Source organism: Mizuhopecten yessoensis, unplaced genomic scaffold (genome assembly GCF_002113885.1).
Source record: "Mizuhopecten yessoensis strain PY_sf001 unplaced genomic scaffold, ASM211388v2 scaffold371, whole genome shotgun sequence".
NCBI classification, from domain to species: domain Eukaryota; kingdom Metazoa; phylum Mollusca; class Bivalvia; order Pectinida; family Pectinidae; genus Mizuhopecten; species Mizuhopecten yessoensis.
In genome coordinates this window covers 600355-624365 of record NW_018403513.1, presented here as the reverse complement: position 1 = coordinate 624365, position 24011 = coordinate 600355, and the positions used below count along the sequence as shown (strand labels likewise).

At 37.1% G+C, this 24011-nt stretch overlaps 2 protein-coding genes across 2 annotated transcripts in view; both read left to right on the top strand.

Moving 5' to 3' along the window:
* The first annotated feature begins 8582 nt into the window (after positions 1-8582).
* LOC110447138 (extensin-like) lies at positions 8583-9806 on the top strand. The gene has a single exon (XM_021492613.1). The coding sequence runs from the start codon at positions 8583-8585 to the stop codon at positions 9804-9806; it is 1224 nt and encodes a 407-aa protein (XP_021348288.1).
* Positions 9807-16278: 6472 nt separating this feature from the next.
* LOC110447078 (acidic phospholipase A2-like) overlaps positions 16279-24011 on the top strand; it is a 10755-nt gene continuing 3022 nt past the window's right edge. The window contains exons 1-4 of the mRNA XM_021492516.1: positions 16279-16298; positions 21542-21610; positions 21850-21997; positions 22808-22941. Coding sequence (XP_021348191.1) covers positions 21556-21610; positions 21850-21997; positions 22808-22941 — 337 coding nt within the window. The 5' untranslated portion in view covers positions 16279-16298; positions 21542-21555. The remainder of the gene's footprint in view (positions 16299-21541; positions 21611-21849; positions 21998-22807; positions 22942-24011) is intronic.

Genomic DNA, 24011 nt, shown 5'->3' with positions numbered 1-24011 from the left:
AACATATTCTACCAAAAAATAACATTTTCTTTACGCTGATGTATACTTCTACCGAAAACCAATCAATCAAGGACGTGCACATATCTGTTCTTGTTCTTACATTAAAACCTTGGATTGATTTGACAATGAAGTTTTGTGCTTTTTCTAACATGTACATTTCATTTTGCTTTAATTGCCACAATTCACACCCATACAGTGCTGAGGGATATACTTTACACTTAACCATTTTTGCAGTGGTTAAAGGATTCAGAGCATATGGATGTGCTCCAGAACGAATTAAGGACATAACACCACTCTTTAATTTGGAACAAGCACGTTCTGTACGTTCGACATTGTTATTTCTACTATTCAATAAAACGCCGTCATGAGTAATACTTTCTACAATTGGTAGTTTCTTTCCACATACAGTTATATCACAATGAATATTGGGTTTCTTTTTAGAAGTAAAAACAACAATTTTAGATTTTGTAGAGGAAAATGTAAATCTCCACTTTCTACTGTATGTCTCACAAATAGAGAGTAGATACTGTAAACTATTAACGTTATTGATGATAATACATATGTCATCAGCTTGTGTAGGTATATTTATTCGCGAGGAAAGAACTATTTTCCTTTCCCGCTAAATTCCACTTCATTTAGCAAATCATTAATAAATACAGTTTTGCGGATAAAGACCCACCTTGTAAGATTCCCCGTTTCATGATTACATTGTCCGACTTGAAAGCATTAAAAACAACTTTACTGGTAAATCGAGAATACATTTGTTTCATGATATTCCATACTTTCCCTTTAATACCCATATTGTAAAGATTATAGAATAGGCCTGCTTGCCATACAGTATCGAAGGCTTCATTGCTATCTAGAAAAGCGACAAGCACATCAGATCCATTATCTAGGTTATAGTTCACACGTTCCTGTAGATTAAAAGAAGTACATAAACTTCACAGTTATTTGCGATATGCTGACTGATGCCTGTTCGGAAATGTGTATGATTCTAGGACTGGACTTAAACGGGTAGACAAGAGTGTCTCAAAAGTCTTGAAAAACACAGGAATTAATGTTATACCCCTATAGCTGTTTGGGTCATCTTTTGGTTTCCGATTACCTTTATACAGAGTGATTATTGTACCAAGTTTCCATGATTTGGGAATATACTCATACTTAATAATGAGATTGAACAAAAATGTAATATGTTTGATCATTAGACTGTTACAGTATTTAATATGCTCATACACAAGACCGTCCGGACCGCCAGACTTTTTTGTCTTAAGACCTTTACAAATCTCAAATTTACATTTCTGAATACAGCGTTTTGATGCATTTAGCAAAACAGATTTTAGAAGCTCATAATATGTATCAATTTCTAGGGTCGACGTGATATTTTGAGGAAAAGCTACTGAACTGAGATAAAAATCGACAATATATTTGTAGCTATATCGTTGTTAACAGGAATCCATAAACCATCCCTTGATAACATTTGTCTGCTTACCTGTGCCTTTATGTATGGTTGTGTGGATTCAATAAGGAACAATTAACTCATTTAAAATTGTTAACACATGCATCAATTCCTTCTTGGTCACATTCAGTAGTATCACATGACTGTATTAGCCTATCAATGTTTTCTTGCAGTAACTCACCAATTCTGCTATTATTTACTCATTCCATTTTATACTTGTTTGTCTCTTGTCATTTAAATTGTTGCTTGTTGCTTTGTTTTTCATTTTCAACTCCTTTAAAATTATTACACAATGAAAAAGTAACCGGTGCATGATCAGAAAAGGGACTAAACTCACCTGTCTTCAATGTTTTGATAAAATCTACCTTATTGTCTTGAACTAAAACATAATCAATAAGACTAGTTCTGTTTCTATTATAAAATGTAATATCTCCCTAAGGATCACCAGGATGTCTACCATTAACAATTCTAAGGCCGGTTGATTTACAAACATCTAATAATTGTCTACCAAACTGATTTACATGTTTATCTACGTTAAAACGTTTGGGCATCTTCACATCTGGTATATAGTTAAATATATTTGATAACATATCAACAAAAAAATCTCCTATTCGATCAAATCTAATAAAATCATCAGCCTCACTAGTTCTTCTATTAAAATCTCCCGTGACAACGATATCACCATGTGTATGGTAGTTACATACACATTCTTCTAGACATATAAATGGATCTACATCAAAAGTGCTGTTATAGGTGGGAAGTAACATGCAAATATATAAGTATCATGTTTAGTCTCAATTTCACCAATGCATTTCAACTTCAAATCACAATGCAATCTAAAATATTTTTCAACAAATGTACAAATTTCACTCAATCCATCTTCATAAATTTTAATCCCACCCCTTTTGCATTAATACGAGGAAATGAATATATACAATAACCAGGCAGTGATATACCATCGTCCGGTTTAACCCAGCACTCATATAGACAAACTATATCATAAATATTTACATTTTCAACAAATCTCGGATATTTAAGTTTGTCAATTACTGACCTACAAAATGACATAATTGTCACACTCTCCTGCTATATGTACATTGTCCGCTCTCACCCGGTTTACCTTTACTGAAAGGAGGTTTTCCAGAAGAAATCTCAACAGGTGTCCGTTCCTTGACCGACAACTGCCCATCACAGACGGTTTTCCCTATATATATATTATCGTAGAAACTGCAGATAGTCCGAATTATTCTGACGTTTTATCGACATTTTTTTTTATATAGGTCTGTCGTTAATCGACGACAGACCGATATTAAAAAAAGTCGATAAAACGTTAGAACTTAACACGGAAACGCAGTTTTTGTGCAAAATTAGTGAGAACTTACTGGAAACACTTCAAATGCGCGAAGATTATTTAATTTTAAATGCTAAGTTGATTATTTGAACAAGGAAATAATCAAAGGCTAGCGGAAAATTTATTAAAATTTAATGAAGATTTAAATTACTAGACTTTTAGAGAGAATATTGAAGAATAAGAAACATAAGAAATACGGAAGACCATCAGGGTTCCATAAAAATATCGGGTTTTTGTGTTACGAACTCAAATTTCGAGTTATTAAATTGACATTTTGGATTAATATCTCTATATTTCGAGTGAACAACATAAACAAAACAAAATCCGAAAATAATTTGTTTACTCAAATGCTCCTCCGTATAGAAGGTCGACACGTTCTGATTGATTTCTTCTTCTTTCCAAAAGCTGATTACCCAGTATGAATAACCGTATTCTCGAGTCGCGACTACAGAACGGTAGCTAACATCCTGAATGAATAAACCAACTTACAATTTCAAACAGATTTTGTAAATAAGGCAAAAGAAGAAAAATAACACGACAAAAGAAGAAAAAGAAGAAGAGGAAGAGTAGTATTGATTTACTTCTGGAAATAGGCGAGGTTATAACGGGGTCTTTAAACTACGGTTTTCAACTCTGCATTTACTCTGGAGCAATGACTTATAGAACCGAAACAAGATTCCTATCAGGACGCTTTAATGGTGATGAAGATATGTCTGGATCTACCTACCTAGATCCGTTACATTTGGGACTTTCCTAAACGTTTTGGTTTTTTAACAGCGTTGGTTGTGTCTTCATTGATATTTGCGATAAGTGTTGTCATTCATACTAAGGTAATTCCGAAAAAAGTTTACAGAACGGTTTTTGATGTAAATATTTTGAACTCCAAAGACCCTAAGATAATCAATTCATGAAAATTAAGGATAGCATGTAACACAAGTTAAATTAAGACAAGGTCAATGAAGCCGTTTAAAGTTTGTGGTCTTCAAAGTTATGTAAGCTTTTCGGAATTTATTATTTACATATTGAAAAAAATATTCAATACATATATTTATGTATATCAAACATATCGTATCTTTTTCAGACAGATTGTTTTTTGTAACTTGGTCGGTAAGTCTATCCAATGCCTATATAACTGACATTTAAATAGGAAATTTATTTCACAGTTGGCCGTTTCATCATTTAGACTGTTCCATCCGTTGGCTGCTGTTACATTGAAGCAGCCTATTTTTTCAGTCTATGTTCAGTCTGGACATTGTAGTTATGTACCCTTGTTCTTCGGTGTTTTTAATGATGAACTATTTGTCTTCCTCGACACTGTCTATTCCCTTTTTACTATTCTAAATGCCTGTATCGTTTCTTCTGGTTTCCTTCTTTATTGTAGGATCCAAAGTAAAACCTGTTAAACTTGCAGGTTTGGTCAATTTTATTGGCCTTAAAAAAAAATTAAACGAAAATCTGTTTTTATTTTCAAAATTTTCAATTATACCACGGTACTGTAAAATATCGCAACTGTTGCCGTGAGTGTAATGCTGATTGTTATTGTGTATTATGTAACTGATATAACGCTTTAAAAAAAAAGCAAATATTTAAAACAGAAAAAAACTATTTATTTCTAATTTTGTAGAAATATCGATTTTCAGTTAAAATGGATGATGTAAGTGCCCCTTAAATCGACATATAGACCCGGTCACCCTTCCCGCCGCGGAGAGAGTGTCGTCTGCTTTTAGACTACTACCCACTATAAATCTTCGACCATATTGGCGACACGTCTTGGAGTCGTGTTGGAGCGGTTACAGGGACGTACAACGCAGCCCTTAAATTGAATCTACTTGGTATGGCCGTGTAGGAGGGGGTCCTAGACAGACGATGACCAACCCAGGGACACTCCTACAATGGCAGTAGACGTAGCCGTCTTGACATTTGTGTGTAATCTCCGAAGTTCTGTCGAAGGAATGCCGGCGCTTTATTGCCTTTGTCGACCGCGTTGTAGATATGTTGGTTTAAGTTTCTGTTACTGCTCAAAGAGACTCCCAGGTATTTGGTAGCGTTACCAGTTTCCAGACGTGAGAATTAGTAACAGGGTATTTGTTTAGAGATGTTTTAGGAGATATAACCTCACATCTAAAATAAACCATATTTAATCAATTATGGACTTTTGTTGAGGTGAATTTGTGGTTAAATAGACTTGAGAAAGTGATATAAACTGAGACGAAGAAGACATCGATAACAGACAGAATGATCGATAACAGACATCTATAACCGACAAAATGATCGATAACAGACAAAATGATCGATAACAGACAACGATAACAGACACAATGATCGATAACAGACATCGCATGGAAAACAGACAAAATGATCGATAACACACATCGATAACAGAAAAATGATTGATAACAGACATCGATAACAGACAAAATGATCGATAACAGATAAAATGATCGATAACAACCAAAATGATCGATAACAGACAAAATGATAAGCTCTGCATTGATGGTCATAGGAACAATGAAATACTCCCTTTGAACAAAATATCTATGATATCCAACACAAGTGGTAGTTAGTTTTACATCTGTTCGGTAATTAGGTATTAATAATTTGATGTACTTATTTTAGCGGGTTCAAAATTTAGCGGAAAATCGCATTTTGATACATTATCGCAACGCCATTGATGCATTGGCGAACTAACAACATTTGTAACAGGAAACTATACATAGTAACTTAATATTTAAAGTGCCAAAAACCCGCTAAAATTAGTATACCGCAAAAATATAAACATTCACAGTATTAAATCTATACTGTCTTTATTCTTTTTATATTTCAGCGATGAATACGCAGTCAGACGCATGGTATCCGACAACTTTCAAATCACAGTAAACCATTTTAAAATATAAATGTTGATTCAAGAACATGGGACCCATCAACAAATTTCAATTTCCGCATCATATCTAACACATACAGACTTAAATACAATCCAACCGTTAGACTGTCCTTAATTCAGGGAGGATAGTGCCACACATTGTCATGCACTGTTATTGTATGTCACACAACTGACAAAGTCATCGAGTAGGTTAGTGATGAACAGATATAAGAGGAGATATTTCGTGTACTGTTAAAATCTGCATTTCTCTGACATGCTAGCGTGATTTGACGCCAAACATCCTCCGTAATCCCAAAGACTATGTAAGTCCCTCGCACACACAGCGCACCTATACTGGGAAGTGATTTGTTAGACGGAAACAATGGTTCACAGACTGTTTACTAGCGCTATTCCAGGATTAAGTGACACATGAGCCTACGTATTTATATTGGGCCTTTGTTTTTTAAACGTTTGGGTACTGCCACCGGAACGCCTCTTGTACTTATATTAACTAATTCACACTCCAACATTTAAAAATACTTAAATCTGAGTATCCAAGACATGAATATAAGTGACAAACTAGCTTGCTCTTAGTATGAATTAGGGTTAGTGAATGCCGTTGATGCATTGTACGTTTACATATTTTCTTATGATTGTATTCTTCTTTGCTCTGTTAACGAAATGCAGTTTCAAAAGTGCAGTAAGGAATAGACTTTATAAGAGAAACTTAATCAGCAACATTTAAGGTCAATAGTTGAATATTAAACTTTTTAATTAAACTAATCTGACGAGAGACAAACCAATACAAAAAGCCGACCGGTACAGAAAGCAACCCATTGGAGTTGAGGTACACTTCCGGTACAGTTAAACTTTTAGAACCTTGGTTTCCATCGCAAATCTGTACTTTTCAACCCTCTTTATATTTGAGTTGGCAAGTTTTTTTTCCAATATAACAGCAACGTTTAAATGATATAATAGATGACGAACAGGTTGTGTTGTTCTACCCCCATAGACTACAATATACTCAGTAATGACCGTCAGTCTGTTCGTCCGTCCGTGAACGTTTCATTTTCCTCACTCTCCCGCCCTTATTTATAGACATATCTTAGTGAAAATATGTGCAGGTATTACATATATAGCTCGAACGAGTTCGCGATTTTTAACTTTGCTTGTATTTTTAGCATAGTTGTGTCCCCTTGTTAAGTTTTGAAATCAGAGCATACATTTTTGGTATTTATTCCAATGGTTGGGAACTTCTCCGTCATTTTAATTACGTTAAACAAACTTACTGTATGTATGAATCGTACTGGAACAAACGAATGAAATACGTTAACAAAGAGTTACTGTCGTTTGTTCGATACCCGAGGTTGTCCGGAGCATGACGTCTTTGGTATTTCACCTACGTACACACAAACTTGGTAAACGTCATCTTCGCTAGCCAACGATCCGGTACGATTTCCGTAAACACGTAACAAACTTAACTCGCTTTATTAACAACAAAATTATCAGGAAGACCAGTTGGGTCTTAGGGAATTTTGATTTCAAGTAGATAATGTACGTGTATTACAATATATGTTGTTATATGTAGGTTTTGTGCACGTCTGTGTTTGAAACGGGAACAGATGGTAGATATATATTTTAACATAAATAATAATTTTACTTTTATGCTGTCAACATGTAATCAATTTAGATACTCACATTTGAGCGTTAAGGAATAAGGGAGACAACTCGAAAACACTTACTTTAATTCTGCAAGGACAGTCCGCCGAGGGAGAAATGTATAAACAAGACAAGAAGTATGCTGACGTCCCATCTCGTACCTATAATATGAATTAAAGGAGAGGAAATATCAGCAGACTCATGTGGTAGTCAATGTGGAGGAATCAGGGAACATGTGACAGTTCCCTGTGGCAATGCAATAGAGGAGATAAGTGCGACATCTGCTATAGCGCAGGCAGGGGTCAATTTGCAGTCCTTTGTGATAAATACGCACTAGAAAGGAAACAAGGTTCATACTATAGTCCCGTCGATAATGAAGTGATATAAAGGGTAAGCAATGATTACAGTCCCCTGTGGTTGCTATATGTACATGTTCTAGAGGGCAGGAAAGGATCTTGCTACAGTCCCATGCGAAGCTAATAGTGTTTGTACTAAAGAAGAAACAATAATTATGCTACAGTGCCATGTGGTAATTATGTAATATCAAATGTATTAAATTAAATGTCTGCTCGATATGGAGTGAAACAAATCCAGACTTATCTTACTTTTGTTCAGCTGTTGGATTTAAGAAAATATCTAAAAAGTTAACACAACAAAATTAAATTATAAATGGAGTTAAGAGCTTGTTGATGTTGACACTTCGACCGCCATTTTTGAACTGACAAACCGACATCCGGCGATCGGTAATATAGGGTACATTCGCGTTACCGGTTGAAACGGTTGAAGCGGTTGAACCTGTAAAGAAAACGACAGGTACAGATCTGGACCGAGGCTGACCTCAGGAAAATTTGGCACGTTTAGATTGAGGGGTCCAGACGTGCCTGACCGAAACTAAAATGCTGACTATTGCCAATTTGCGTTATTTCTTTCTAAAACAATGTCAAGTCACATGTAGTTTTTAAGTTACGTTATGTAATTCAGTGGACGGATGAAAGAAGGTTATAATATTCTTGAAACACTGTTTTTTTTCCTCCGAAACTGTGGATTTTTAACTCTGCTTATAGAACGGTCCAAGTGTGTTCGTTTATCGTGGAAAATTTCTGCGCCACACGTACCGTTTCAACCGGGATACGCGAATGTAGCCCAGGTCTGTATTTGCGTGCCGTGTGCAAAACGAAACACCTCCTCTGGAGCACGCTTAAATATCTTGCTTTTATTTGAAATTGGGTTTAAACATTGTAATGACATAATATGCGATGAAAACACCCCCTGCAGGTATGATTGCTAAAATGCAACTAATGAGCCCTACACCCGCACTCCACCACCGCCAATCCCAACCCTACACCCGCACTACACCAACGCCAATCCCAACCCTACACCCGACTCCACCAACGCCAATCCCAATCCTACACCCGCACTCCACCAGCGCCAATCCCAACCCTACACCAGCACTCCACCAACGCCAATCCAAACCCTACACCCGCACTCCACCAACGCCAATCCCAACCCTACAACCGGACTCCACCAGATCCAATCTCAACCCTACACCCGCACTCCACCAACGCCAATCCCAACCCTACAACCGCAACCGCACTCCACCAACGCCAATCTCAACCCTACACCCGCACTCCACCACCGCCAATCCCAACCCTACACCCGCACTACACCAACGCCAATCCCAACCCTACACCCGGACTCCACCAGATCCAATCTCAACCCTACCCCCGCACTCCACCAGCGCCAATCCCAACCCGAAACCCGCACTCCACCAGCGCCAATCCCAACCCTACACCATCACTCCACCAACGCCAATCCAAACCCTACACCCGCACTCCACAAACGCCAATCCCAACCCTACACCCGCACTCCCCCAACGCCAATCCCAACCCTACACCCGCACACCACCAGCGCCAATCCCAACCCTACACCCGCCCTCCACCAGCGCCAATCCCAACCCTACCCCCGCACTCCACCAGCGCCAATCTCAACCCTACCCCCGCACTCCACCAACGCCAATCCAAAACCCTACACCCGCAGTCCACCAACGCCAATCCCAACCCTACCCCCGCACTCCACCAGCGCCAATCTCAACCCTACACCCGCATTCTGCCAGCGCCAATCTCAACCCTACACCCGCACTCCACCAGCGCCAATCCCAACCCTTCCCCCGCACTCCACCAGCGCCACTCCCAACCCGAATTACGCACTCCCCCAGCGCCAATCCCAACTCTTCACCCGCACTCCACCCGCGCCAATCCCAACCCTACACCCGCACTCCACCAGCGCCAATCCCAACCCTTCACCCGCACTCCACCAACGCCAATCCCAACCCGAATCCCGCACTCCACCAGCGCCACTCCCAACCCGAATCACGCACTCCACCAGCGCCAATCCCAACCCGAATCCCGCACTCCACCAGCGCCAATCTCAACCCGAATTCCGCACTCCACCAGCGCCAATCCCAACCCGAATCCATGTAGAATTTTTGGGATTTGTCCTTAAATGATAAAAATAATCTGCAACCCATTTCAATATTTGACGAGTTTCTGTTCGATAACGTCTTACTGTGTCTAGGAAAGAGGAGAGTGGGGTGAGGGAGAGTGGTAGGGGGAGACAGAAAAGTGAGAGAGAGAGAAGAAAGGAGAGAGAGAGAGAGAGAGAGGAAGGGAAAACACATCTATTCATTCAATTAATTGTCTGAATGACTAAAAGCTACTCTGACTTAAAACTTAGAAAAACACCCATTCAGGATTTAGCCTCAGGAATATTTACATCGGATTTTGATTTATGCGGTTAAAACATCCGATCTGTCACCGTGCAATATTTACCGCCAACAGACACCATTAGTGAACTGTTTGATTCGGGGCGTGTATACTTTAACCGATATATTTAAACGAACGTATACTAATGTCATGTTCTTTAAACGCTATCGTAATGGACTTTTCCAAGTCATAGATTAATATAAGTAATTAGATACGAACTTGAACCCACACAGTTCACTGAAACTTATATTATATGTCATTATATGTCATCATATATAACAGTATATCAGATTGGATGATATTGATCACATGCAGGGAAATAAAACCTCACGTATTCTCTCGCGCTCGAGTTACCCCGGTCAGATATTTCCTTCATTCGGTCCGCAACAACCTATTATGTTGGTGTTTGCTGTTTTTCGTTGATACACATATGAATGCATCTCCGATCGAAAGTAAACAAATCTAAAATGAATGTCATCAACGCTCTTTGATTTTTTTCTTCAAATCAAATAAATCGCGTTGAGTTAGACCAAACTTTATATATATATATATATTATCAAATCGTGTTAACGTTGTCCGAGATTTAACACATTTTGATTTCTTTTTCAAAGTGCGTTTTTTCAATACACGTTGTAACATATCCTCTCTGAATAGAGTTCAAGCTCAACTGCAGTCAGCTGGTATCATCTACATCTATACATCATACCCTACGTTATCCTATGCAAGAAATGTTATATAAAGATCATTTGATGAGAACAGCAACGGTATATTTAAGAAGAAATGATAACGATACGTACGAGCTACCTCCCTTTGAACAACACCATTACAATGTTTATGTGAATTATGTCACAGACCTATCTTATCATTACATAATGAAAACTCTTGCGCTTATCTTTTGTAAAAATATGTTGCACACAAGCTTATATAGGGCTGTCTGAATTGTAATTGCATGCTTGTTATCAGTTTTCAAGAAAGGAAATATTTTTTTCTCCTCAAAATTTTGATTTTTTCAATTAAATTGTTTTGTTCTTCATTGTTCAAGTAACAAAACAATATCCCCATGGTCAACTGTTGAATGTATTTCCCCAATTCCCCAGTTCTCACTTTATTTGTAAATACGGGAGAAACACTATTTTCCTTTGATTACAAATCTTCACTAAATATGGCAGTATTGCTTATTTATACATAGCATAAAACGTTTTATAAATAATGAAAAAATAATCAAGTTAGTGCAATATTTTAGGTCTAATCAACAATTTTCCTCGTTAACGAAATGATAAAGTTTCATATTTTCTTCTGATGATATATAATAGCTTGTGATGAAGTAGCAGCGAATTCTCTCACCCGGGCATTACTCTGATCAAGGCTCCATGTCTTTGTGGAAGGAACGGTTTGCAAGGACAGAAACCCTCGCACCCACCAGTATATTATTGTGACTTAAGGGTGGAGCATTTCAATTAAGGGAGTGAACAGAAAATATTGTGTGTGCTAAGAATTGAATTTTTGGTATAATCCATTCTATTATAAAAACATTTATCGAAGTTAAATCTGTATATCTGTCCCTGTTGAGCGTCGAACAACTAAAACTCTTTCTAAGGTACAAGATGGGGTCAAATTCGTCACTCAAAGATTACGTATTTCGGGATGTAATACTGTGAAGTAACCAGGAACATGTTGACTATAGGTAGATGTACCGTACTAGGAAGTGTACCAGACGAATCTCATCTACTCATCATTCACTGTACCACGTGACAGCTGTTGCGACCCCGAGGGCTGAAAAACGTAGCTCTGAGTCCACTTTCTTCAAACGTTTATCAGTATATTCGTATTGCTGGTTTGGATTATGTAGATATATGTGGTAAGTTGCCTTTTTCCTCCATTGTTTCGTTTTTTGTTAATGAGCTCATGTTACAATACGGACTTTTTATTGGGGCTGGATGGTTGAGGTGGGAGGGGGACACGTGAATTGTTATATAGATCACAGGTTACTGGTCTCCGATTAAGTAAGGATAATTGTGATACGAAATATGTGATGTTACATATCCATATTTGATAAGTTTATAGATAATTATTTTTTCGACATAAACGGGACTTTGACTTCGTAATAAAGAGGTCTGAATGTAAACATGTATGCATTTGTATATTACGTGTCTGGACGACCCTTAAAGAAATTTTCAGATTAGGTCTCCAAAATAACCAAAATCTCGAGCTTGAGCAAGTCTTCCACCTGTGATACGTGCAGTAGACCCAATCAATGGCTTGCCAATATGCAGAATTGTTTTGTTGTCTATGGACTTGAGCAAATCTGACTATTGTTGACAATATCATCTATAGTTAAAAAAATGTAGGCTGAGTCAGTATATAGATATAAAAATAAGTGATAAATCATGAGACTGATAGTAAAAAAACAAAACAATCAAAGCTGTTTTCTAATAAAAAAAAAGTTAACAAGGGAAAACTCTGTCAATCTGGGGTTTTATTTATCACACATATGGTGTTAAATTTCACCGATACCGTTTCACTTAACGTTTGCAAGTACACTACAAAGGGTCCAGTGATTGTGCTGTGGAAGTATTTTAGATAGCAGGGATGTGAACACATCTTTCCGACACCCCATCAACGTTTGTGACGTCGAAATGCAATAACAGCGACGTGGCGTTACGAAATTAGGAACATTCTGATGCAGAGATTCGGAAATTTGGACGACTGAAAACAATGGTTATAAGCATGTGTGCCATGTATTATCTAGATTTCCACATGAAATCGCCAGCTAAAAACTTCTTGACTTCATCTTATTGTTACATCCAAATCTTGTTCTGGTATGCTGTTGGTGCGACAGGCTGTTTCATACCCAGGGGTGTAGGATATGGCGATCCCACACAGTGGGTTTTCAAATTGGTTGAAACACGAGCTTTGCGGGATGTTTTTGCACCAATTTGAAAATCCCGAGGGTGGATTTCCTTGTCCTAAACATCCCTTGGCATATATATATATTTTTTAGTTCGGACCATGAAAAGTGTTTTCAATTTCCGAATCTCCTACCCAGTGAACGGACTGGGAAAAATAATAATTTCCCACGGGAAGGGTATATCGCAACCCTCGGGATGAGAATCTTGAACGTTTAACCCTTGGCTTGAATACGTAAGCCTCGGGTGAGTTGATCACGAATATTACCCTTTTGGTTGAGATTGTTATAGCATACCCTCACGGTAGGGGAATATTATATAAATCTTACCCCGACAGGTGATAATTTTAATTTTATAATCCGAGACTTAATTGAGGCCGAGGGTTAGACATTGAAGAATTTCAACCCGAGGGTGATTTGATTCCGGGCTACAAGCATTTGTGAATGGCTTTAGATATTCCTAATTTTGTCTTAAATTCATGAGAAGTATCACTGAATTGTCGAATTTTATAAAAACGTAATCATTAAACTTCATTGAATAACATGTATTATAATAGATTCTAACACGATTCGTTTGAAATGCGTGTTTTGATTGGATACGGACCATGTTCTAATCTGCGAAAGAATCATGATCAATCGTGTTAAGCTCCTCCCATCGCACTTAAGCCACGCCCCGATTCCAACCAAAACAATATGGCGTCAAGCTCGCCTCTTAGCGAAATCCCGCTGATAAGGCTAGCAGACAACAGAACAGAAACGAATGAAAAAGTAAAAAGTACACATTCCTTTTTCTTACCTCCATTTATTACTGAAACGTTCGTTCCATCCGTGTGAAGGCATCTACTTAGATCCGAAATCAAATGAAACATTTCACACAAAACTCTTCACAAATCTATACAAATAATCACCGATTTTGTCGATAAGCACAGATTGATATACATACTGACATGGAAATGTAAGAACTTGGGCAATATTAATCCAAATGTGTCGTATAAACTTTGGTAGCAGGACGTTTACGAACAAGCATAGGCACTTGACGCTTTGTTATGTCAGATTTTTTTTCTTTTCTATAAGTATACATTTTTTTTTTCAAAATTATTATCTGAGAATTATCTGAATAAAAAAAGAAATGACAATTTTTTTTAATGTACATGCATTCGAACCAATGAAAAGGCGAATAACTACAGGGATGCAAATTTTGACAGAAATTGACCAAGTCCGTTAAAATCAACATATCTAAAAAAAAATACGCAAGCAATTTTCGATAACGAACGTCCAACTTACAGAAAACATTCCCAGTTTTCCATTGATACATAGTTGAAGGATATACTCCAATTATTAAGATCACGGCGTGCTTCCACACTCCGAATTTCATCGGATATTTGTAGGTAGGACAATTACCTGATACCGGTAAACACCACAAAAAATCATTTGACTACCGCCTTCCGTCGATCTCCTGTGCACATAAAAATGACATACAGCGAACGAACTTACCGAACTGAGATTTTCTACGACATCGATATGAATGTACATCCCATTGTTTCCGTATAATCACGCCAGAAAACTTCAGCGGGCTCACATTTGAACAAAAAATAATAGCCATCTTGGCCGGCCAAACACACTTTAAAAGACGGCATCTGATTGGTGTGAAAAATAGCTCGACCAATGTGTTAGAATGGGGATAGTACGTTGTTTTTCCTGTCTATACTGGCGATTAGAACATGAAATTTGGTTTAAACTCTCGACCTATCGGTCTCGAGTTCCAACCCAAATTTCATGTTCTAATCACCAGTATAGCCACTCAAAACAACGTTCTATCCCCTAAATGGTCACTAATGCTATTTCTGAATCATTACAGTGTCGACATATATATATATAGGATCTTCCGTGAGTTTCCATTTCATATGAGATTTATGAATGAGTCTAAGAATTTTTCAATTTAGCGAGCCTCTGGTGAGCTAAAATGAAGAACTCGTACCGAGTTTCATAAATTTTATATGAAATGAAAAATAGTGACGTATCCTTTTTAATCACATAATAAAGATTTGTGGCATTTTTTCATGCAACACTGAAATGCGAAAAGCCGCCATTTTGACTCCAGTGCGTACGTCTGTGACATCATGTACTTGTCCTAGGCGTGACGTCACAATTGAACATTACAACCAATCACAGGGCTGGTAGGTCATATACGTGAGTTAATACGCAAAAATATGACAAGGGTGTATATTAACTTGATAACACAGTACATTATGTGATACATAGAGGATATTTAATGGTGTCTTCAGTAATAACAAATATATTTCACGAGTGTGGCTAATATTTTGATATTTTTCACAAGTGCGCAGCACGAGTGAAAAATATCAAAATATTAGCGTCATGAGTGAAAAATATTTGTTATTACTGAAGACACCATTGAATTTTCTATTTATTACATTTTTAAAGCACAAAACATGAAAAATCTAATGCATTAAAAAGGGCGGGAATCAGAAGCATAATCATTAGCGCCATATTCTAATCACATCACGCTTGACAACAAGGCTGCGCGCCATTTTGAGTGGCATTCTCAATGCAATTTCGACGTTTTCTGCTATTTTCTGGTATGGTTGCTTATAAAAATGTCATTACTGGTATACATATGTTAATACTTAAGTCTGTGTACCAAACATTTACCATAACAATCACTTATTTTACCGTCGCTTCATGTGAATCTGTGACAAAATATCGTTGCCTTTGAATGCAGCGAATAGAAGATACCGTTATGATTGGTCAATACTAAAAAGTGATATTTAATTTTATCAAGTTGATAGAATCCGATATTTCACTGGCAAAAATCTAATAAAACTTATTATATATCACAATATTAGCAGTAACATATGTTTTTATGTGAAAGCACTTCTTTACTTGTAGTACGCCATAGGGAAAACCTCAGACCTATCAATGATCCGTGATTGGCTGTATAACTCGGATTACCTCAGGTATTTTGCGGTAGAGTATATGCATTTCACAACTCGGAGTAAGCCAAAACCGAATTGGGTGTATTGGAATTTTCTTGTAGAGTGTCACAAAGGTACACATGTATGAGTCATCATTTAAGCTATTGTCACGATCACTAATATATATTTTTGTTAATGTTAACCTATTTTTATTGATAACATGGGTAATTGAAATATTATTTTACTAAGCCGGAGTTTGGTCATCCGTCTACGGGTTTCAATTAGAGATCAACAGGTAGCCATGAGTAGCCACACGTAGGTTTGCTCAATCGCAATTGAGAAGGTGTAAGCAAGCACAAACTACAGATTGTGGTGAGTTTTTATATTTGTTATAACATTGTTAGTTAACGACATGTACATAGTTGTTTTTCATCTGTAATGTTTCTAGTCACTTTACCTGTTGATTGTATATATGACCATACCTGTATATCAGGTGCACATTGTTTACATTCGCGCGCACGATGCGTGTGTTCTGTTTATCTTTATAATATCAAGGCTATACATAAGCCTGTTAACACATATTGTTTAACCACATATTACCTATAAACAATCCCCATTTAATTGCCCATTTTCTAATCTAACTGGGAATAATGGTAATAGGCATAGAGTTCAAGTGTACGCGTCATGGTTGAGAGAACCGCACACGTGGATTTACCCTAAATATTAAGGCGGCTTGTGCCATGCTTTTATATTTGTATACAAATATACTCTACTTAGTAAATGGGTAGAAATGGCGTATTAACTTGTCTTGCCGCTATTGTCATTGTATATACATATGGGTAGTAAGACATTCTGTACGTATATGTTACCTTTTAATGACATTCAGTATATATGTATAGGTAGTAAGTCTGTTGTACATATATTGTAGCTTCTACTATGGGACAATGGTGAAAGGCAAGCACTGTTAATCCTCTTGTGAGGGCTGCAAGAACTAGCAGAGGTAGTAGCTATTTTTATGGTGACCGTCCTGTGTGGACCACATCTTTAGGTTCTGTGTGAACTAAGTGCTGTGTGCTGTATAGCTACCGGGGTAGTGAATACTTTATGTGGACGGACCGTGCTCTGTGAGGACACTTTATGTCAGTTGGACTGACTGGTCGTCACGTGAAACCTCTCATATGGATATCTTTGTGGGCCCATCAGCACATGAGTTATGGTTAAGGTCGTCAAATAAGAGAGACGGGACCGAGGACTACAGACCGCGGTGGACGAACCTTGTCATGATCCCTGTATCCAGGCAGTGATTTCATACAGTGACTTATACATTGACTTTGTCAGTATTGGTGTATAGTTACCTGTGTAATGTAGTATTGGTGGATAGTTACCTGTGTAATGTAGTATTGGTATATCTATCTGCTTTGTGTGAGTCTTATGTTGCTGTTTATACTTACTTTATGTTAGAGTGAGAAAGCAAAGGTATATACTACTTATAAATAACAAAACCATAGTGTATATGTTGTAAATTAAATTTTGTATATATTGTAATCCAGTCTTAGTGTCATTCTACACCACACTTGCAGTGTCAAGCTCGTCCATAGTTACAATTTTCGGGATACTTTTGGTTAATAATAAACCAATACAAACCAGTAAATAACAGCAACACTTTTTAACCGGTGTTTTTACACATTCTAAAACCTCATTAGTGTAACCCATCATTAATATTGCCGATAACATTTGACCCCCCCCCCCCCTTCCCTTTTGATAGTGACGTCAGTCTTTGTTTTTGTTGTACATTAGAAAGTAGAAATTACTATGAAGTAAAATATTTACCCGTATCTGTGTCCATTTTGAAGCAGTTACCGTCCATGATTGTGTTTAAAGATGGTCAGATTTTGGCCTAACTTACTATAAGCACCAGCAGTATTTAAAAGAAATAAACAATTTATTTACAATGCAAGATTACAGGTACATTTAAATATATTCCATTGAAACACAACCGACAATCATATTTGATGCAAGAATAACTGTTGAGAACAATTTGCGGATAAATAAGTTTTTGGAAACAAATTAATCCAATAGACTCTTATTAGACATATTTGATGTTGGATAAATCCAATTAGAATTCTAAAACATAACGATTGATGAAATGAAAACTTTAAAACTGATTCAGGAATCATCCATACTTGGAGGTAGAATTAATCCGATGGAAACTCCCTGGTGAATTACAAACTATTGTTACAAGTAAAGCGGCCTTTTCCTGAAAGCTAGATAATTCAACGGTCACTAGTGATGGTTTAGTAGCGTGTATTTCGAAATGCACGTGATTCTTATATCCAGATACTAGTATAGTGAATCCCAGATATCCATTAGCCAGTCTGGCTAAGTCATTTCAAGCCAGTTCAAGTTTTATTCTGAGGAAATGACAGTATTGCTTTCAAAATGAGTTTGAAAGATTTCCAATGTCAGGAAAGGAAATGTTAATTAATGCAACACATCGTACAGAGAACACATGTGAAAGTGTATTAAAATGACACTTAGATTGCATGCATCATATTAAATAAAGATATACAAATTACTGAGACGAAGGGTAGAGCTAAGAAACCCTGAACCAACAGCCCAACACCTTAACCACCACTAGAGACAGTGTAATTGTCAAGCTTCCAGAAAAGAACCACTAGTTACAATTATATGTTAACGCGGTGTTTATGTTTAATGGAGAGCTCCACAATCTGATAACGACTATATATGTTAACGCGGTGTTTATGTTTAATAAAGAGCTCCACAATCTGATAACAACTATATATGTTAACGCGGTGTTTATGTTTAATGGAGAGCTCCACATTCTGATAACGACTATATATGTTAACGTGGTGTTTATGTTTAATGAAGAGCTCCACAATCTGATAACGACTATATACGTTAACGCGGTGTTTATGTTTATGGAGAGCTCCATATTCTGATAACGACTATATATGTTAACGTGGTGTTTCTGTTTAATGGAGAGCTCCATATTCTGATAACGACTATATATGTTAACGTGGTGTTTTTGTTTAATCGAGAGCTCCACAATCTGATAACGACTATATACGTTAACGCGGTGTTTATGTTTATGGAGAGCTCCATATTCTGATAACGACTATATACGTTAACGCGGTGTTTATGTTTATGGAGAGCTCCATATTCTGATAACGACTATATATGTTAACGTGGTGTTTATGTTTAATGAAGAGCTCCACAATCTGATAACGACTATATACGTTAACGCGGTGTTTATGTTTATGGAGAGCTCCATATTCTGATAACGACTATATATGTTAACGTGGTGTTTATGTTTAATGAAGAGCTCCACAATCTGATAACGACTATATATGTTAACTCGGTGTTTATGTTTAATGAAGAGCTCCACATTCTGATAACGACTATATATGTTAACGTGGTGTTTATGTTTAATGAAGAGCTCCACATTCCTTAGATTGCATGCATCATATTAAATAAAGATATACAAATTACTGAGACGAAGGGTAGAGCTAAGAAACCCTGAACCAACAGCCCAACACCTTAACCACCACTAGAGACAGTGTAATTGTCAAGCTTCCAGAAAAGAACCACTAGTTACAATTATATGTTAACGCGGTGTTTATGTTTAATTGAGAGCTCCACAATCTGATAACGACTATATACGTTAACGCGGTGTTTATGTTTATGGAGAGCTCCATATTCTGATAACGACTATATACGTTAACGCGGTGTTTATGTTTATGGAGAGCTCCATATTCTGATAACGACTATATACGTTAACGCGGTGTTTATGTTTATGGAGAGCTCCATATTCTGATAACGACTATATATGTTAACGTGGTGTTTATGTTTAATGAAGAGCTCCACATTCCTTAGATTGCATGCATCATATTAAATAAAGATATACAAATTACTGAGACGAAGGGTAGAGCTAAGAAACCCTGAACCAACAGCCCAACACCTTAACCACCACTAGAGACAGTGTAATTGTCAAGCTTCCAGAAAAGAACCACTAGTTACAATTATATGTTAACGCGGTGTTTATGTTTAATGAAGAGCTCCACATTCTGATAACGACTATATATGTTAACGTGGTGTTTTTGATTAATGGAGAGCTCCATATTCTGATAACGACTATATATGTTAACGTGGTGTTTATGTTTAATGAAGAGCTCCACATTTTGATAACGACTATATATGTTAACGCGGTGTTTTTGTTTAATGGAGAGCTCCATATTCTGATAACGACTATATATGTTAACGTGGTGTTTATGTTTAATGAAGAGCTCCACATTCCTTAGATTGCATGCATCATATTAAATAAAGATATACAAATTACTGAGACGAAGGGTAGAGCTAAGAAACCCTGAACCAACAGCCCAACACCTTAACCACCACTAGAGACAGTGTAATTGTCACGCTTCCAGAAAAGAACCACTAGTTACAATTATATGTTAACGCGGTGTTTATGTTTAATGAAGAGCTCCACATTTTGATAACGACTATATATGTTAACGCGGTGTTTATGTTTAATGGAGAGCTCCATATTCTGCATTGCAATTTTTATAATTAATTTCTTGATATAACCGCATATGTAATAATTTATTAAGAAAGGGAGACGAACTTTTTTTTATACATCAGTATACAAAATAAGGGTTTGAGCTTCCCTTGCTAAATTAGTAAAACCTTATATGTATTCCCTTAATCTGAATAGATAAACATTAAAATCACGTGGTACTCCCTTTACTTGTCTAGCGATATTTGGCGTCATAAAAGGGTACATTGAAGAATGCATAGGAGAGAACTGTTAACAAAAAGGATCAATAGGTCTTGAAATACAAAACAAAATGTCGTTAAGCAGTGGTAAATAAAACGAGTGGAATAGAACATAGAACATTATAACTAGGTGTTTTTGCTTTGTGTCGTACCGACAGCGTCAGATACCTTTGTCCTTTGCCACGTTTATGTGTGTTTTTATACATTGGTATGTTCATAAATATCAGCGATAATAGCACAGTCATGCCGCCCCGATAAACTACTGACCAACTCCTGGCTAGAAATGAAAGAGTGACACTAAATGGCACCAGATAATATATCTATCAGTCGGTACGGATCGATAAATCAAGTTTATGTTTGACCTGCTATTTACTGGTCAGTATAAATAGTGTCTTACAATTGATTCAAGGATCAGGAAAAGAACGGATCACTAGCTATTTCATCTGTGTATTATTTGTCGGCTGTTTTGCATGTGAGTTTTTGTTTATTGTGATTTTTGATTCATGCAGGTTTTATATGAAATGTACAGTGGTACATTTAGGACATGCACAATATTGACTTTTACGTTAATTATCTCGAACGCCCGACATAACTTCTCGAAAATAATAGTGTGCATGCCCTAAATGTATCGCCTTAGAAATGCACCTAAATGAAATCCGTAGTAATCTACTTTTTTTCAGCACTTTCAAGAGTCGTTTTACAAATTCATGAATAGATCCTATCATTTCAAAGGTTTTTTTTATTATTTCATTTTATATTTGTATATGATTTTGTTTGGATTTTACATTTCATTCTTCAATAAGTTTCCTCTTTTTTGTCAGGTTTGAGAGGTAAAATGCGACCATACTTAATTTTACCTCTCATCTTGCTGTTGTGGGGGCACTTTTATGGTAAGTAAAACATTCATGTCTTCTATTTATTCCCCTTTCATGATTTCCACTTCTCCATATTAAACTGTAACTAAAACGCTTAAAATGTGATTGCACATTACAAATTTTACAATATTCATCGCATTAATTACCCGATAGATATCGCGCGTCAGAATTCATAATATATATAATACATTCCTTTTAATATAAAGATATTTTCAGAATCCTGGATTCATTGATAACAAACTGATCGGTTGTAGGAACCGAAGCCCGTCGAGCCAAGCGGAGTATTCGGGAGTTCGGAACCATGATTAAGATGTTGACTGGAAGGAGCGGAATGGATTTCAACGGATACGGAAACTACTGCGGCATGGGCGGAGGTGGTATTCCTCTAGACCCTATAGACGAGTAAGTTACGCAACAGTTATTCCGTCTTTGCGTATTGCAGAGTTATCTGCTCTTGTGAGCAGGTATTGATTGTTACGTCATTTGTTTGTGAGAGTAACGTCATCAATTTTTGAGAAAACAACGTAATTTTCTCACACAAACCAATAACGTAACAATCAATACCTGCTCACAAGAGAAGATAACTATGCAATACGCAAAGACGGAATACATCCACTACGATCCCTAATGAAAATGGATGCCAGTTTCACGTATCTTTAAAAATAATGCAAATGGGGTTATTTGAGTTGAAGAGAACTGCTTTTAAGTTTAGCATGCTTTGTTAGTTGCGCATACACATATTAGCAGTCAAGGTACTACTGTACTTCGTTGTTGGAGCAATGCTTTATTGTGGATGGCTTTGTTGGTTTAGCCTCAGTGTTATCTGTTGGTACATTTTGTACATGTTATACATTGGGACTAGACTAGTTTGGTTTATTTCTAAACTCCCGAACTTAAACAAGGCCATACAGAGGTTCAACAAAGTGTGACTGTTGTTTATCATGTTCATCAAAGATAGTTAAATACCAAATTTTGCAATAATTAATTGACCACACTATTTAAACTTTCTATCATTTTGATATTAAAACAAATACTCAGCTATGAAAGGTGGAGGGTTGAAGATTGGCACTATTTGACTTTGCAGTCTTCCATCACGGATGTATATCTGGGATAAGTACCATACTAACTTTTATAATTTATTTTGAAAGTATGAATACCGTATTGATTGTTTGTAAAACACCTTCCTTATCTGTTTCACCTACATCATTGCAGATGCTGCATGCATCACGACCGTTGTTACGGCCAAGTAAACATCCGTGATTGCTTTTTGGAGCCGTCCTTTATGCGCATGAAGCCGTATACAGCCCGCTACAAGTGGTTCATGGAGAACGGCAACTTCCAATGTTGTGAGTAACGCCCACATGGGAAATTATGACAAGGTTAGGTTGGGATCTCCACCCCATAACCACAAAAACAATTGTTGGGCATAAAAGTCAAATACGACATTCTACAAGTATTGTCCTTGGTATCTGTCTACTCCAGCGCAAGGGACTTAGTGCCATGGCCATAACAACCTGGAAACAGTTGATATCTCAACCTTTATATTATATGCAATTGCTAAGCATGGGTATTTGGATAAAGGTATGCTACCTTGATTGACGTGGGGGTCTGACCCATCCCTTGGAACTTATTTGCAATACCACATTTGTTGAGAAAACTTGCATTGATTGCCTAAATATCCACGTGAGCGATTCAGAACCATTGTGTGTCATGTTTCTTAGCAATTACTTGCAAACCTAAGAAAACAGCGTTTTAACAGAAACATTTTCCTGGACAGATACCAGTTTAACCAGCTTATTTTTTTAAATTCAGATCACTGAAATAAGAATTGATGTCAATCGGTGCGTGGCTCTTATTCAAATTTATATCTCCATTTTTAGCTCACCTGGCACGAAGTGCCAAGTGAGCTTATGCCGTGGCGCGGCGTCCGTCGTCCGTCCGTCCGTCCGTCGTCCGTCCGTCCGTCGTCCGGCGTCAATATTTTACTTTAAACGACTTCTTCTTAATAACCGAAAGGCCTAGGGTGTCAATATTTAGCCAGAAGCGAACTTGGATGAAGGGCTACAAAGTTTGTTCAAATAAATGACCTTCACCTATTTTCAAGGTCACAGGGGTCAAATATGTCAAAAACTTTAAACATCTTCTTCTCAATAACCAAAATGCCCAGGGAGATGATATTTGGCCAGTAGCATGCTTGGGTGAAGGGCTACCAAGTTTGTTCAAATGAATGACCTTCAATTATATTCAAGGTCACAGGGGTCAATTGTATTAAAAAACCTTTAAACAACTTCTTCTGAATAACCAAAATGCTCAGGGTGATGATATTTAGCCAGTAGCATGCTGAGATGAAGTGCTACAAAGTTTGTTCAAATGAATGACCTTCACCCATATTCAAGGTCACAGGGGTCAAATATGT